Source organism: Myxine glutinosa, chromosome 5, assembly GCF_964187855.1.
Source record: "Myxine glutinosa chromosome 5, kmMyxGlut1.1, whole genome shotgun sequence".
NCBI classification, from domain to species: Eukaryota; Metazoa; Chordata; class Myxini; order Myxiniformes; family Myxinidae; genus Myxine; species Myxine glutinosa.
The window spans coordinates 51,437,674-51,452,788 of record NC_136265.1 but is presented as its reverse complement, the minus strand read 5'-3'; the positions used below and the strand labels follow the sequence as shown (position 1 = coordinate 51,452,788).

The 15,115-nt window shown below is 43.0% G+C and overlaps 1 protein-coding gene across 5 annotated transcripts in view; it reads right to left on the bottom strand.

Annotated features, from left to right (window-relative positions):
• The window catches only part of LOC137427540 (uncharacterized), a 74,882-nt gene that overhangs the window by 55,962 nt on the left and 3,805 nt on the right, over window positions 1–15,115 (bottom strand). For 3 of the 5 annotated variants that reach the window (XM_068117116.2, XM_078778048.1, XM_078778046.1), the window contains 2 exons: window positions 13,285–13,347; window positions 10,369–10,512 (listed from right to left, as the gene is read on the bottom strand). In XM_068117116.2, the coding sequence (XP_067973217.2) occupies window positions 10,369–10,512; window positions 13,285–13,347 (207 nt within the window). Of the gene's footprint in view, window positions 1–2,770; window positions 4,785–10,368; window positions 10,513–13,284; window positions 13,348–15,115 lie in introns of those variants that run through there. The other 2 variants (XM_068117114.2, XM_068117115.2) reach the window with 1 other exon arrangement.

Below are 15,115 nucleotides of genomic sequence, written 5' to 3'. Positions count from 1 at the left end.
CTCATCCTGGGAATTCTTCCAAAGTAAATTGCTCTCTCTCATGCACAGATTTATCCCATCTCGTCTTCAGTTGTCATACCCTTCCTCCCGTCCATGGTACACGGAATCTTGTGGTGAGGCTGTTGCCCAGAAACAACTTGCCTTCGTCTCCTGGAAAGCAAATCCAACGGAAGGAAATCTCATTTCCTTTCACAAAGCCCGAAACAAGTGTGTGTCCACCCTCAGGAGAGCCAGGAAACAATATCTCTCCGTTCTCAAGACCGAACTCTCTTATCTGTCTCCCTCTTCCAAATCCTGGTGGCGTCTGGTCAAATCCGTTTCTGGTGTTTGTTCCCCCTCCATCCCCTCCCTTACCTCAAACGGCTACACAGCTGACTCCGCACGTGAAAAAGCTGAATGCCTCAACTCTGTGTTTGCCTCTAAATCTTGTGTCCCAAACCCATCCCTCTCTGTACCCACCATACCCAGTCGTACCCTGCTGCTCCTGGACTCCGTGTCCTTTCCTCCTGACAAGGTGGAAAAGTTTCTGTCAACCCTCGACTCTGATTCTGCAACTGGACCCGACGGCATCAGCCCACGGGTCCTAAAATCCTGCTCTGCTGCTCTATCTCACCCTCTCTCTGTTCTCTTCACCCTCTCTTTTGCTCAAGGTCAACTGCCATCTGCTTGGAAATCAGCCAACATCACCGCTTTGCACAAAAAAGGTGCAAAAACAGATCCTAGCAACTACAGACCAATCAGCCTTCTCCCAATTATCAGCAAAGTCATGGAATCCATCATTGCTTCGGATATGAAATCTTTCCTCTTCTCCAATGGCTTGATCTCTGATCATCAATTTGGTTTCAGACCAGGTCACTCTACTCTGGACATGCTGCTTCTGCTGTCTCAACAATGGATGGAGGTCCTCAATGCCAAACAGGAAATTAGAGCTGTCTCCCTCGACATATCACGTGCCTTCGACACGGTCTGGCACCCCGCTCTGCTCACCAAACTCTCCTCCTTTGGTATCCATGGAAATCTCCACGCATGGCTGGCGGACTTCCTCTCCAGTCGTCGTCAACGTGTGGCCCTGAATGGGTTTCTCTCATCTCCTCTTCCTGTTCAGGCTGGAGTTCCCCAAGGCAGTGTTCTGAGCCCCGTGCTTTTTCTGGTCTTCATCAATGATCTCTCTGACTCTCTCGAAAATCCTCTCTATCTCTTTGCTGATGACTCCACTCTCTGCCGCTCCATTCCTCTTCCCTCAGATCGGCAGTCTGCTGCCTCCTCACTCTCTGAAGACCTGGACAAAATCACAGACTGGTCAAACAAGTGGAACATGTCTTTCAATCCTGACAAATCTCACACTCTTACTATGTCTCTCCGAAAAGATCGACTGGACAACCCTCCCATCTACTTTCTCAACAATCCTCTCCAAGAAGTTCTGTCGCTCAAGATTTTGGGTCTCACTATCTGCCATGATCTTTCTTGGGAAAACCACATTTCCAAGCTGGCCTCCAAAGCCAGTCGCCGACTGGGCATCCTCCGTCGTGCGAAGTCCTTCCTCGGCACACCTGAGCTCCTCACCACATACAAGGCTTTCATCCGCAGCTCAATGGAATACTGTTCTCCCCTATGGGCCGGTGCTCCTGCCTCACACCTAGCTCGGCTTCACGCTGTTGAAACCAAAGCTTTCAGAATTATTGGAATCTCCCGCGATGAAGCTATCTCTGAGGGCCTTTCACTCACTCACCGCAGGCAGGTAGGTGGTCTTTCTGTCTTCTACCGACTCCTCTCCGGCCTTGCACCCCCAGCTCTCTCTGTGCTCTGTCCCCCAAATATTCCTACAGGTCGCACAAGATCTGCCAGCAACCCTCCGATGGTTAAACTGCCGAAATCTCGGCTCTCTGCTCACCTTCACTCTTTCATTCCTCTTTTCTCCCGCCTCTGGAACAAACTCCCTCACTCCCTTCAATCCCACTCCTCCCTCCAGGTCTTTAAAACAGCTGTTCACCACCATCTCTTATCTTCCCCCATCCAAAACCTTGATCTTTTCTACCCCCGCTAATTCACCCCAGATCCACCTTGTTTGAAATTCCAACTTCTTTCCTGGAAGTCCTGGCAGTGTCCATATGTTTTATACCTCTCCCACCGCCCCCTTCCCATGCCCCCCCCCCCCCCCCAAAGCCCTCGCCCTCTCTCAGATCTCTCGATGTCTCCATGTCTCTCGGTCCCTGCTCTCAAATGTTGTGTTTGTGTCCTTCCCCCTCTCCCCATCTTGTCTACCGCTCCCGATGTTATATGTTTTATGTGTCGGTTTGTCTTTCTGTGTGATTAATGTTCGCTCTTTCACGAGCCTCGATCTTGTATACAAAAAAAAAAAAAAAAAAAAAAAAAAGGCTATAACCCTGGAAGATCCCGTGTTCTATCTTCACTCCTGGTGTAATATCAATGTGGTGTTTCCCGAGCTCCATTGCTTTCACAACCAGTGTGATTATTTGGGTATTGGTTTTGTACACTTGCATGCATTTTACCATCCACAAATGTGGGACACTATCAAAAGTTCTTTTTTTATATAGGCTGTGTGCAATTTGGTGCTTCGCAACTTGCAGTTTTGGAGTATGACCTTATTCAGTAATAGATGGTCTATTGTTCCGTATCGTCCATTCTTACATCTCTACTTCTCTGACTCGTCATTTTTATTGTATTACGTGATTATAATGATTGTGGAAATCAGAGAGTTGCTTTGGCCATCACATGGGCCGGGGCTTTTTAAATTTGGCATTTTTGTGAATTGTTTTCTAATTTATCTTTTTTTTTCCCCTCATATATTAATTATCACTCAGGACATTTCCTCTTGATGTTGCCCTTTCTTTTCCAAATTTGTGATCCTGTGTGGATTCTTTTATGTTGAGAGAAATACGACAAACGAGCAAATGACTTGCTGCACACAGGACACTTCAAGGGCTTCTCTCCTGTGTGTATTAGTTGATGCTTTTTCAGTTCCGAGTAAAAAACGTAAGCCTTGTTGCACACAGAGCACTCTTGTAGTTTCTCTCCTGTGTGTATTCTTCGATGATTCCTCAAAAGTGTTGATCGAATAAAGGCTTTAGGACACAAAGAACATTTGTAAGGCTTCTCACCTGCGTGTGTTCCTTCATGAACGTGTAAATCTGACGAGCAATCAAACTCCTCGCTGCAAGTGGAACACTTGAATGGACCCGTGTGGATTCTTTGATGTTGAGTCAAGCGAGGTGAATTAGAAAACGACTTGTTACACACAGAGCAAGTGAACAGCTTCTCACTGGTGTGCACACCTTGATGAATTTTCAAATCCGAGATAAAACTGAAAGCCTTGCTGCACACAGAGCACTTGTGTGGCTTGTCTCCTGTATGCACTCTTTGATGCTTTTTTAAATGCGTCGATTGAGTGAAGGCTTTAGGACACAAAGAACACTTGAACGGCTTCTCACCCGTGTGCAGTCTTTTATGACCAAGTAAAGTCGTTAAACGAGAAAAGACCTTCGTGCAGACAGAACACTTGTAACGCTTGTGGCACTTCTCACCGGTATGAATTTGATGTCGTTTTAAAACTGTGAACGTGGCAAATGACACGCAGCACACGGAACACTTGTATGTCTTCTCTCCTGCATGTAGTCTTTCATGATGGTTTTTAAAATATGTTGCTCGCAAAAAACCCTCATGACACACAGAGCACTTGTATGGCTTCTCTTGTAGATGTATCTTTTCGTGCGTTTTTAAATATGATAACAGGGTAAATGATTTATTGCACATGGAACACTTATATGGCTTCTCTCCCGGATGTAATGTTTGTTGATGAGTGTTCAAATGCTTTACGTGACAAAAGGCCTCATGACACACGGAACACTTGTAGGGCTTCAAGAGCGTGTACATTCGTTGATGCTCATAAAAACTTGAGGCACGGGAAAACACATCGTTGCCTACAGAGCACGTGCCAGTGTGCATTCTTTGATGTGCTTTCAATTCCGACATAAAAGCAAAAGCCTTGCTGCACACACAGCACCTGTTTGTCTTCCCTCCTGAATGTATTCTGAGATGTTTTTTTAAACTGTTCGAATCAGAAAAGGCTGTAGGACACAAATAACACTTGCAAGGCTTCTCACCTGTGTGTACTTTTTGATGTCCTTTTAAATATGATAACCCGGCAAATGATTTGTCACACAAAGAACACTGATAGGGTTTCTCACCCGTGTGTGTTCTTTGATGAATGTGTAAATATGATGAGCGAGCATACTCCTTTCTGCATAGAGAACACTTGAACGGCTTTGCATCCATGTGGACTTTTTGATGAATCTTCAATTCTGACATAAAAGCAAAAGCCTTGTTGCACACAGAACACGTGTGTGGCTTCTCACCTGCATGCGTTATTTCATGTTTCCTTAAATGTGATGATTGAAAAAAGGCTTTCGGGCACAAAGAGCACTTGTGAGGCTTCTCACCCGTGTGTATCCTTTGATGAAGGTGTAAATATGATGAACGAGCAAACTCTTTTCTGCAAATAGAACACTTGAACGGCTTCAAGCTCGTGTGGATTATTTGATGTCGTTTTAAAGATGACAACGTTGCAAACGATTTGTCACACACAGGACACCTGAGCGATTTATCGCTTTCTTGGACATTCTTCAAGGTATCCGGACAACATTTACGAGACTTGATGCTAAATGTGCCAGTATCTTGAATAACTGTCTGTGTCGTGTGATGATTGAAACCTTGTGCGTTGAACAACTGGGGGCAGTTGGAACAAGAATCCAGTTTCATTTGTTTCTCTGTAAAGACAAGTTACAAAAAGTATAAAAAATTCACACCAACTTTGAAAAATATAGAGAAATTAAAAATTAATCCACAAATTCAATCAAACATTGTCCATATTTTATGTCCTCTACTCGAGGGAGAGGGTTCAGTTAGGATTCAAGAAAAATGGAAGAATTTTGAAACTGCCAAAATGTGTCAAACAGTTACTGAGCACACACAAACTATCTTAGGATGTGTGTAGGTATACGTGTGTGTGTATTGCTACGTTTGTGAGAGGGTAGGCAATGGATTATCTTTGGGCCAGGTAGGATTGTATAGGATAGTGTGCTCTGAATGTTGTGATGAAGAAGAAGAACACTGTACCAAAGTAGGGACCCGTTAGACCGGATGTCGTGTAAGAGTATCTTTGTCCGCATGACGAGGGGTGCGGTTATGTTGATTAGGTATGGGTTAAGGGTAAATCCCCTGTATGTAAATGGGCTCTGTGATTTATCCTTTGTTCATTATGACACACACCACACCAGCCGTGCAGGCTACACCTAAAATAAACATTAAATAAGTAACCAGAACCAAGACATTGAAAACTACCGCGGCTTCCGCCAGCCGAGCCATCACCAGGGCACAAGAGGGGCGTGAGGCCACGCCCCAAAGAACAATTGGTCAGGACGGCCAGAGAGTGATGAGATGGGACTCCCTGATAGAAGCATGCGCGGACGTCATCAGATGACGTAAGAGCCCGGGGAACAAAAGAACGGAGTCCCCGACATTTTCTCTCTTACGTTGGGGCTGTCATCATGAGCAGTTGAAGATACGAGCTTTTGCGCCAGGGACATTGAAAGCGAATGGTCGCAGATATTCTCTTCTTGCGCTGGGTTCCTATTGAAGGCACAATCACATTTCCTGCTCTTGCGTTGGGACAGGGACATTGGTGTCTTGCAGTCGGACATTTGCGCTTTTTCGTCCGGGCGATCGATTCGAGCGGCCACATTTTCCTTTCCCTGGCTTGTTGGTGCTGACGGTGCGGTGTGTGTCCGCCCTGAGGGACCACGGTGCTGTGTGGAGCAGACGGTGAGTGGACGAGCGCAGCCTGCTCGCTTCGCGCTCCGCGGCTGGATTAACGAGCTGCACGCCAAGGCCGGTTTTCCCGTGCATGGACTTCACACCAGGGCGTGTGTTTTCCCGCGCAGGGACGCAGGGGCCTGTGACGATCCAGCACGATCAAGGGGACCAGAGCTAAGTACACAAACACACATTTTTACTTTGTTATTTTTCCCCTTGTGTTGTTTTACGAGTCCATATGGAGGGTCCCTCGATTAGGAATCTCAGTTTTATCATGTATTTTCTTGTTTGCTGGCATTTCTTTTATTAAACCTTTTTATTGTACATTTTAATTCCGTGTCAGGTTGAGTTGATTACCAGGGTCGAAGACGTCCAGTAGGGTCCGTGCAGGTAAGAGCTTCGCTACCCTTCGCTGCCTCATCCCCCGCGCGTATTAACTCCGCAATAGTTGGATTGAACACCTCGGAGTGTTCAGCTCGATCGGCTTCCCGTTACCTTGGAGGATCTTAATCCCCGGGAACACGACAGTATGTATGTGTTTGAGTGTTTGCGTGCGTCTGTGCGAGTGCATATGCGCCTGCACGAGTGCGCATGCGTCTGCGCGAGTGTGGATGCGTCAGCGCGAGTGCGGATGCGTATTGTTAATATCTGGCTTCCTTCTTGGGACTACAGTGCAGTAATCTGTCTTCATTTTGATTAGCAAAGATTGTTCCATCGTTCTGGACAGCGCATAGCAATCAGAGGCTTGCTCTGACCAAGTGTTAATAATGCCTGTAACATCAGTTTCTCCTTTCTTCCCATGGCGATCACCATACTTCGATCACCATTCTGGTGACTTTCATAGCTTTTCCCTCTGCAATATCCAGATAAGAGACAAAGTACCAGGCCATTCAGGAGAACAATACTCCACAATGCTTTGAAAAGGATACAATGGCAGAGCGAAGAAGAACCCAGGGATGACTAGGCATGTTGGAGCATGCCCAATACATAGACACATTCCTTCAGATGCTCACATGGAAATTTGACATCTCATGGACATGCCATCAGGAATTGTAAGACTTGAAGAAGTCTCAAGAATTAACTGCAAAAATTAAACAGTAAATATGAGAGTTGGCTGGTTTATCCTTTCAGAAAGGTGCTGTGAGTAAACATGTCCATAGACCATACCTGGAATAACGGCTGTTTGAAGATGATAAAAGGAAAGTTATTCGAATATTCCCTTTGGAGAATTTCCCAAAGAAATCCGCAATGAGGGAAACTCATGTGAGCTCCACGGAGCGATGAACGGAGGAAAGGCTATATGTCATACTGACATACATGGTCATACTGACCATGGATTTTTTTAGTATCACGATTCAAAACCTCCTTTGGAGAGGAGCTGTTTTTGCAGGGCTGCTTTGCACGCATCACCTTGCATAACTAGATGGTATTCATAGAATACTTTCTCTGCGCAGTCAACTTGGTGCAAGCCAACTCTTCTGTTTTTGAAGGGGTTTTTAAAATTTGATCCAATATGACTGCCAGACCATGTGAGTGATGACATTATAAATTTACATTCTCGAATATAATTGCTGCGTAGATCACGCTCACAAAATTTCAAACTGATCAGACTAAGCGTTGTCCCTGTCAAATTATGATGCCATAATTAAGGCACAAATGACGGCATCAATAACAACACATATTCCACATGCGGAGTTCTTTACAATGAGCCACATTTCATTTTTTTCCATGGAGTGGTTTCGGAGATATAGAGGTGCAACTTTTCTTAGTTTTTCCAAGATGGTGCCTGTACCATGTGACCTACGACATCATAATTGTCATAGAAATTTATACCGGAGGAGGCGCTCCTATTGTGAAAATTTTGAGTCCATCGGACTAACAGTTGCAGAGAAAAAAAAAATCATACTGATCAGACTAAGCGTTGTACTTGTCGAATTATGACGTCATGATGAAGGCACCGATGCCATCATCATTAACATATCTTATTTCCCATGGGGAGTACTTGACAATGAGGCATGTTTCAAATTTTTTTTCCCATTGAGCGGTTTTGGAGATATAGAGGTGTAACTTTTTTCCAAAATGGCGTCCGTAACATGTGACCTATGATGTCATAATTATGAAGAAAACAATTCTACAGTCGGAGGCGCTCCTATGGTAAACTTTCATGTCAATCAGACCAACGGTTGCCGAGAAAATGAATAAAAATGCAGACACGCAGTTATGTACGTACGTTTGCATGGACGGATGCATGGACGTTCGCCAGGTGTATGCACGCAACCGATTGCTTAACCCGCTTTTCACTTCGCAAACACAGGATAATTAAAGTGCAAATAAGGGTGGAATAAAATGGTTGGAAATCACCAGTTGGGTGGAGTTTTGGCTGGAGCTCAGCCTGTGGCAGGTGCCGAGAGATTTGAGGTTCCGCTGAGATTTTATGAGAGGATATTTAAGAGCCACCTGGGTCCTGTTGTGTTGTGACAATCTTTGCTGCTCTATATTGTTAATCTTTTCTTGTATTCACCCTCCACCGAATCATAGTCAGGTGAGTAATAACACATTACTGTCTGTGTTTGATCATATTCTGGTCGGTGGGCGATCTCTGCATTTTGACGTTCATAACGGTCTCATGTCACGTTTGCCATTATTTTGCGATGTGAATTGTTCTTTTCTCTGTTTTGGATTATGATGGTGGCATGGCAAACTGTGCAAACATTGGGTGGTTTGTTTGTTTTGTTTTTGCAGTCACCGTTGTATTAAAGGAAACAGTTACAAGATCTACACGTGACAACTTCTTTTGTATAACACTTGACAAGTGCTGATGAAATTTGATCTATCGTTCGCTCTGAGCTGCGCTTTAACAGAAACCAGTACAGGTCATGTTGCAGGTATCGGAACATTTCCTGATCTGTTGTAGGTTACCTGAGAGAGACATAACCATTTCTCCTGTCAATGGGGATAAAAATTGGCATAAGTACTTCCAGATAGTCTGTGGAATGGAAAAAAGTAGTTTAATAGAGAAATTGTGAGGTTAAAACAGTAATCGTGAATAGAATAAAATCTAGAATGCAGTCATAGTGCAAGCTCGTCATCAATCAGGGAGATGGTGACATTAGATATCGATCTGATCAGAAACTTGAAAGGTGGGATGCATAACTCAAACTGGACAATGATAGAAGCTACCAATTATTTAAAACAACAGAACCACGAAGTGAATAGAGGAATCTGCAGATAGTTGATGTGTTCAAGATTGTCACGTAGCTGATTTGTTGAAATCCTTTCTACGGGAAATCATCCAAAGTTGGTGCAGATGATTGTAACACTGCCAAACTAGGTCGCATGGAAATGGTTGTGACCGACTTGTCCGACGTGATGCAATGATCTTCAATATGCTTATTGGATCACATGGTTGGATTGTCATAAACTTCTCTTTCAAACTTGACGAGTCACAGTAATCTCAATTGGTTTGTCATTTCCCCATTGTGCATTGGTGAAATGCAGACTTTTAAAACTACAACTTCTTTGTCCAATCAATCGGAGTTAAGACCAGATATACAAAGTACGGAATGTTTTTGGAGTATTTTAACCCTTGGATGCAGTGATTGGGCCTCGGAGGCCCACAAGGTTTTTTTTTGTTGCAAAAACTATGCTGTACAATTTTTTTTTGGAATGAACCTCATTTTCACCAACTTTCATGTTGTTACACAAAATTCAGACATTAAAAAAAAAGTTTCATTCAGGCTCGTGGGAAAATCTTCATTCTTCACTTATAACCCGAAAATCCGACACGAATGCAGGCCTGGGGCCTTCGAGGCCCCACATAAATGTTGTTGTACTACTATGTTATATCATTATTTTCTTGATATGAGCCTCATTATATGCTCCTATAACTTGGTTACAAATAATTCAGTGACAAAAATATGAAAATTTTAAAACTTTACATGAATACATTAGTGGGGCCACCGAGGCCCAATGGCTGCAAAGGTGTAGGATTTTTGACAGTTGTGGACATATACATTCTAAATAAAAGGATTAGTGAATCATATTTTTTGAGCAAATACTCTCCATGAGCCTCAACCTTTTAGAGAAAAAAAAGTTGAAAAACCAGGAACCAAATTTTTTTTTTTGCAAAAAAAACAAACAAAACAGATTCATTACTTGTATGGGATTCTTCCAACTAATAGGATCAATGATTCACATTTTCTGAGCAAATACACATCCATGAGCATCGACTTGGATTGAAAAAGGATATGAAAGAAAAAAAAATCTATTAAAAAAAACCCAAAAAAAACCATTACACGAATACATCAGTTGGGCCTCCGAGGCCCAATGGCTGCGTTTATGTATGATTTTTGACGCCTGCATCTAAGAGTTAAATGAAACAGGTATCCCTGTCTTGCTCACAAAAACAAGACATTTCAGTAAAAACAATTTCAATGGACCAGTCATTCTGCAGGATTTATAACAAAATTATTTAATCATAAAATAATTAACTAAACAAGTAAACACAATATGATGTGATCTATAAAGAGCCCGGCTTACCTTCAATCAGCTGAGCAGCTTTGCTTGGCTCCATAGGTAGAGAATCACACGGTTCCTCCTTTACATGATCATTGCTCAAAGCATCCTGGGAAGTCTGAAGAAGGTTATTTTGAAACGTTTCTGACTTCACCACTTGAGCTTCACCTGCAAACCATGTGACAGCAGTTCATTACAATAGAGGAAGGGGAAAACAAGCAAATCTAAACAAAAAATAATTATTCTAGTAGTGGGTAAAATTAATGCCTTGTATAATATTAATAACCGCTCATACCCACTCTATCAGTCTATCAGCACACATATTCTTTTAGCCTGCTTCTGGATTGTAGTCACCGTCATGAGATCTCACAATAGAGACTCAGGGTTTGACGATCACAAATCATCATACCATTTACTCTCTGGACGGTTAAAAACCTAACAAATACTTTTCACACCTTTTTTGCTTTGTTCACGGAAACTCAGCAGTTATTCTCGTCTCGCAATTAAATTTTTTGCTAAAATTGCGATCCACCCCTCCAGTAAATATCTTGATTACCTCATAGTTTATCAACATATCCAATTAGATCCTGAAAAGTACGAGGCGAGATATATTTTCTCTTTTATCACCTCTTTTATCCTTTCTCTCCTTATTTCATGTTGTCCATCGTGAATACCGATTCATTTGTAGAAACCACCTTTAGAGGCCATTTTTCCCCGCAAAGCGGGGGTTGGCCTTTTTCGGGGACCGTGGTTGTTGTTGTTTTTCGGTCCCCTTTTTGAAGCAATGTTTTACGGCCGGATGCCCTTCCTGACGCCAACCCTTTTTGCCGCCTTTAACGACAACCAGGGAATTACCAGTGAACTGGTCCTCAATTAGCCGACCTCGGAAGGTATGACAGGCTGAGTCAACCCCCCTGGCGTTAATTCAGCGATCGACCGGGATTCGAACCCAGGATCCTAGGATCCATAAGCTGACACCCTAGCCGCTAGCCCAACACCAGGGTTAAGGATTGATTTTGTAGGATTCATTCGATTCGATTCATTTGTAGGATTGATTAAAATAGTTACCTCCGCCACTGAAGGTGGATGGAGGTTATGTTTTCACCAATGTCTGGCTGTTTGTTTGTGAACAAGATATCTCAAAAAGTTTTGGACGGATTCGGACAAAATTTGGTGGAGAGGTTGGGTGTGTGACGAGGACGAAATGTTTAGATTCTGGTGAAGATCCAGATCTCAGAATTTTTAAAGTGATTCTTCACCATTGAGTGATTCGGGCCAATAACGATATGTCTCATTATAATCACAAAAAGTTGTAAGTGACAACCAACTAATCAGTTGGGTAAGTGACAAGAACGAGCCGATTAGCTTTTGGTTCAGGTTTAAATCCAGATCTGGCCTTTCAGTGGATAGAAAACGTAAACTGCTCAGCCTGGCGGAGTTTTGCTCTCTAGTTTTACCTATTTCTTTGTCATCTAACTGCGACCGCCACAGCTGTTAGAACACACACACATTTACCCTGAACATCTCAAACAAATATTGCGACCCTTGGATGTGCAGAGGAAAATCCATGAATAACTAGAACGACACTCAGTAGAGAGCATACCTCCACCAGGTGAACAGTTTACGTTTTGTATCCCAGAGTAGACCAGAAAATCACATTTAATCAAAATCGTCCGTCCACAACTTTGAGATATTCTGCTAATATTGTTTTTGGCCCTATCTCTCAATGGTGAAGAATCACTTTTAAAATTCTACTAGCCGGATCCGGATCTTCGCCAAAATCGAATCGATTCTTCCTTGTCACACACAACCTGTCCACCGCGTTTCGTCCAAATCTATCCATAACTTTTTGAGATATCCTGCTATATGTTTGTTTTAACCCCATCACTCAATGGTGAAGAATCACTTTAAAAATCAAATAAACATCGTATCAGAATCGATATTCAGATCTTCATCAAAATCCAATAGATTCGTCCTTGTCACACACCCAACTAGTCCACAAAGTTTCGTACAAATCTGTCCACAACTTTTTGGGATATCTTGCTATGTATAGTTTTTGGTCCCATCTCCCAATGGTGAAGAATCATTTTTAAAATTCTAGTAGCCAGATCCGACTCTGGATCTTCACCAAAATCTAATAATTTCTTCCGTGTCTCATACGCTACGTCTCTGCCAAATTTTGTCCGAATCCGTCCACAACGTTTTGAGATATTCTGTTCACAAACAGACAGACAGGGGTGAAAACATAACCTCCATCCAACTTTGGTGTCAGAGGTAATGAGCTGGATCTTTGAATCACTCCGTGGCCTTAAGGAAGGTCAAACAGCATCTCTTCAGAGAATAACCTCAGTATGTAGAATGCACAGGTAGTGGACAAAAAAATGGAAACACCAATGTAAAGTTATTTAATAGGGCGTTAGGCCACCACGGCCTGTATGTGCCGTGGCATAGAGTCCACCAGCATCTGAAATTCTGCAGGAAGGATGCAGCACCATTCTTTCACAAGAAAGTCGTTCTACTCTCACCTGTTTGATGCATGAGGAAAACGCTGTCTCATGCGTCGTTCCAGAATATCCCATAAATGTTTGATTGAGTTCAGATCTGGTGACTGAGAAGGCCATGACATATGGATAACATGAGTGTCATGCTCATCAAACCATTGGGCGACCACATGTGCTCTGTGGACGGGGCATTGGGGGGTCTCCTCTTGCAGCCATGCGAGCCATAATTAGAGTCACCCAGGCCTGTGCAGCATTTTTATACATGACCCTAAGTATGCTGGGATGTTATTTGCTCAATTACACATGGGCCACACCTGTGTGGAAGCCGTTGTTTGGTGTCCCTCATTTAACCAGGTGTTACCATTTTTTGTCCACTATTCATATATGCACGCATAACTGTCTGTAGATGGAACATGCGGAAAGTTGAGGTGGTTCAGACCTTTCTCTTGAGATGTTGGATCATCCGCAAACTCATATTCCACCTTCACTTTCACAATCCAATCTGAAAAGAAAAACATACTTAAAAAACCCCTTTTAAAAGAATGATCAAAGGTTTGGCATAGATGAAGGTTCATCCTTCATTTATTTGCAATTTTTTTTCCAGCTACCTTGTATCACATACCTGCATGTACAGCACGATACCATATCTGGGATTTTCATTTACAGCAATAATTGACCAAATGCATAGTTACTTGAACATTGATAAAAGAAAAAAAAAAGAAAAAAAAATTAAATTACAAAAATAACACCACCACCATTCTTAATAATCACCACCACCATCACCATCACCATCACCATCATCACCATTCATAATCATTATCACCACCATCACTATCACCATCATTCATAATCATCATCACCACCATCACCATTCATCATCATCACCACCAGCACCATTCATCATCATCATCACCATCACCATCACCACCACCACCAGCACCATTCATCATCATCATCACCACCATCACCATCATCATCATCACCATCATCACCATTCATAATCATCATCACCATCACCATTCATCATCATCATCACCACCAGCACCATTCATCATCACCATCATCATCATCATAATCACCACCACCATCATCACCAAGACCACCACCACCATCATCATCATCATCCACCATCATCATCACCATCCACCATCTATCATAACCATCCACCACCATCATCATCACCATCCACCATCTATCATCACCATCCACCATCATCATCATTACCATCTATCATCATCCAGAATCAGCATTACCATCTATCATCACCATCCACCATCATCATCATTACCATCTATCATCATCCAGAATCATCATTACCATCTATCATCACCATCCACCACCACCATCACCATAATCCATCATCTATCATCACCATCCGCAATCATCATCACCACCATCCACAATCATCATCATCATCATCACCATCCACCATAATTACCATCCACCATCATCACCATTAACATTAACATCTATCATCACCATCACCCATCATCATCATTACCATCTATCATCACCCATCATCATCATTACCATCTATCATCATCACCATCAACATTACCATCTATCACCATCACCCATCATCATCATTACCATCTATCATCATCCAGAATCATCATCACCATCCACCACCACCATCATCACCATCCACCATCATCCATCATCTATCATCACCATCCACCATCATCATCATTACCATCTATCATCATCCAGAATCATCATCACCATCCACCACCACCATCACCATCACCATAATCACCATCATCCACCATCATCATCACCACCATCCACAATCATCATCATCATCATCACCATCCATCAACATTACCATCTATCATCACCATCACCCATCATCATTACCATCTATCATCACCATCCACCATCATCATAATCACCATCACCATCATCTATCATCACCATCCACCATCATCACCAGCCACAATCATCATAATCATCATAATCATCACAATCCTGGCCCTGAATTATACGTGGCCCTGAATGGGTTTCTCTCATCTCCCGTTCCTGTTCAGGCTGGAGTTCCCCAAGGCAGTGTTCTGGGCCCTGTGCTTTTTCTGGTCTTAATCAATGATCTCTCCGACTCTCTTGAAAATCCTCTCTATCTCTTTGCTGATGACCCCACTCTATGCCGCTCCATTCCTCATCCCTCAGATCGGCAGTCTGCAGCCTCCTCACTCTCTGCAGACCTGGACAAAATCACAGACTGGTCAAACAAGTGGAACATGTCTTTCAATCCTGACAAATCTCACACTCTG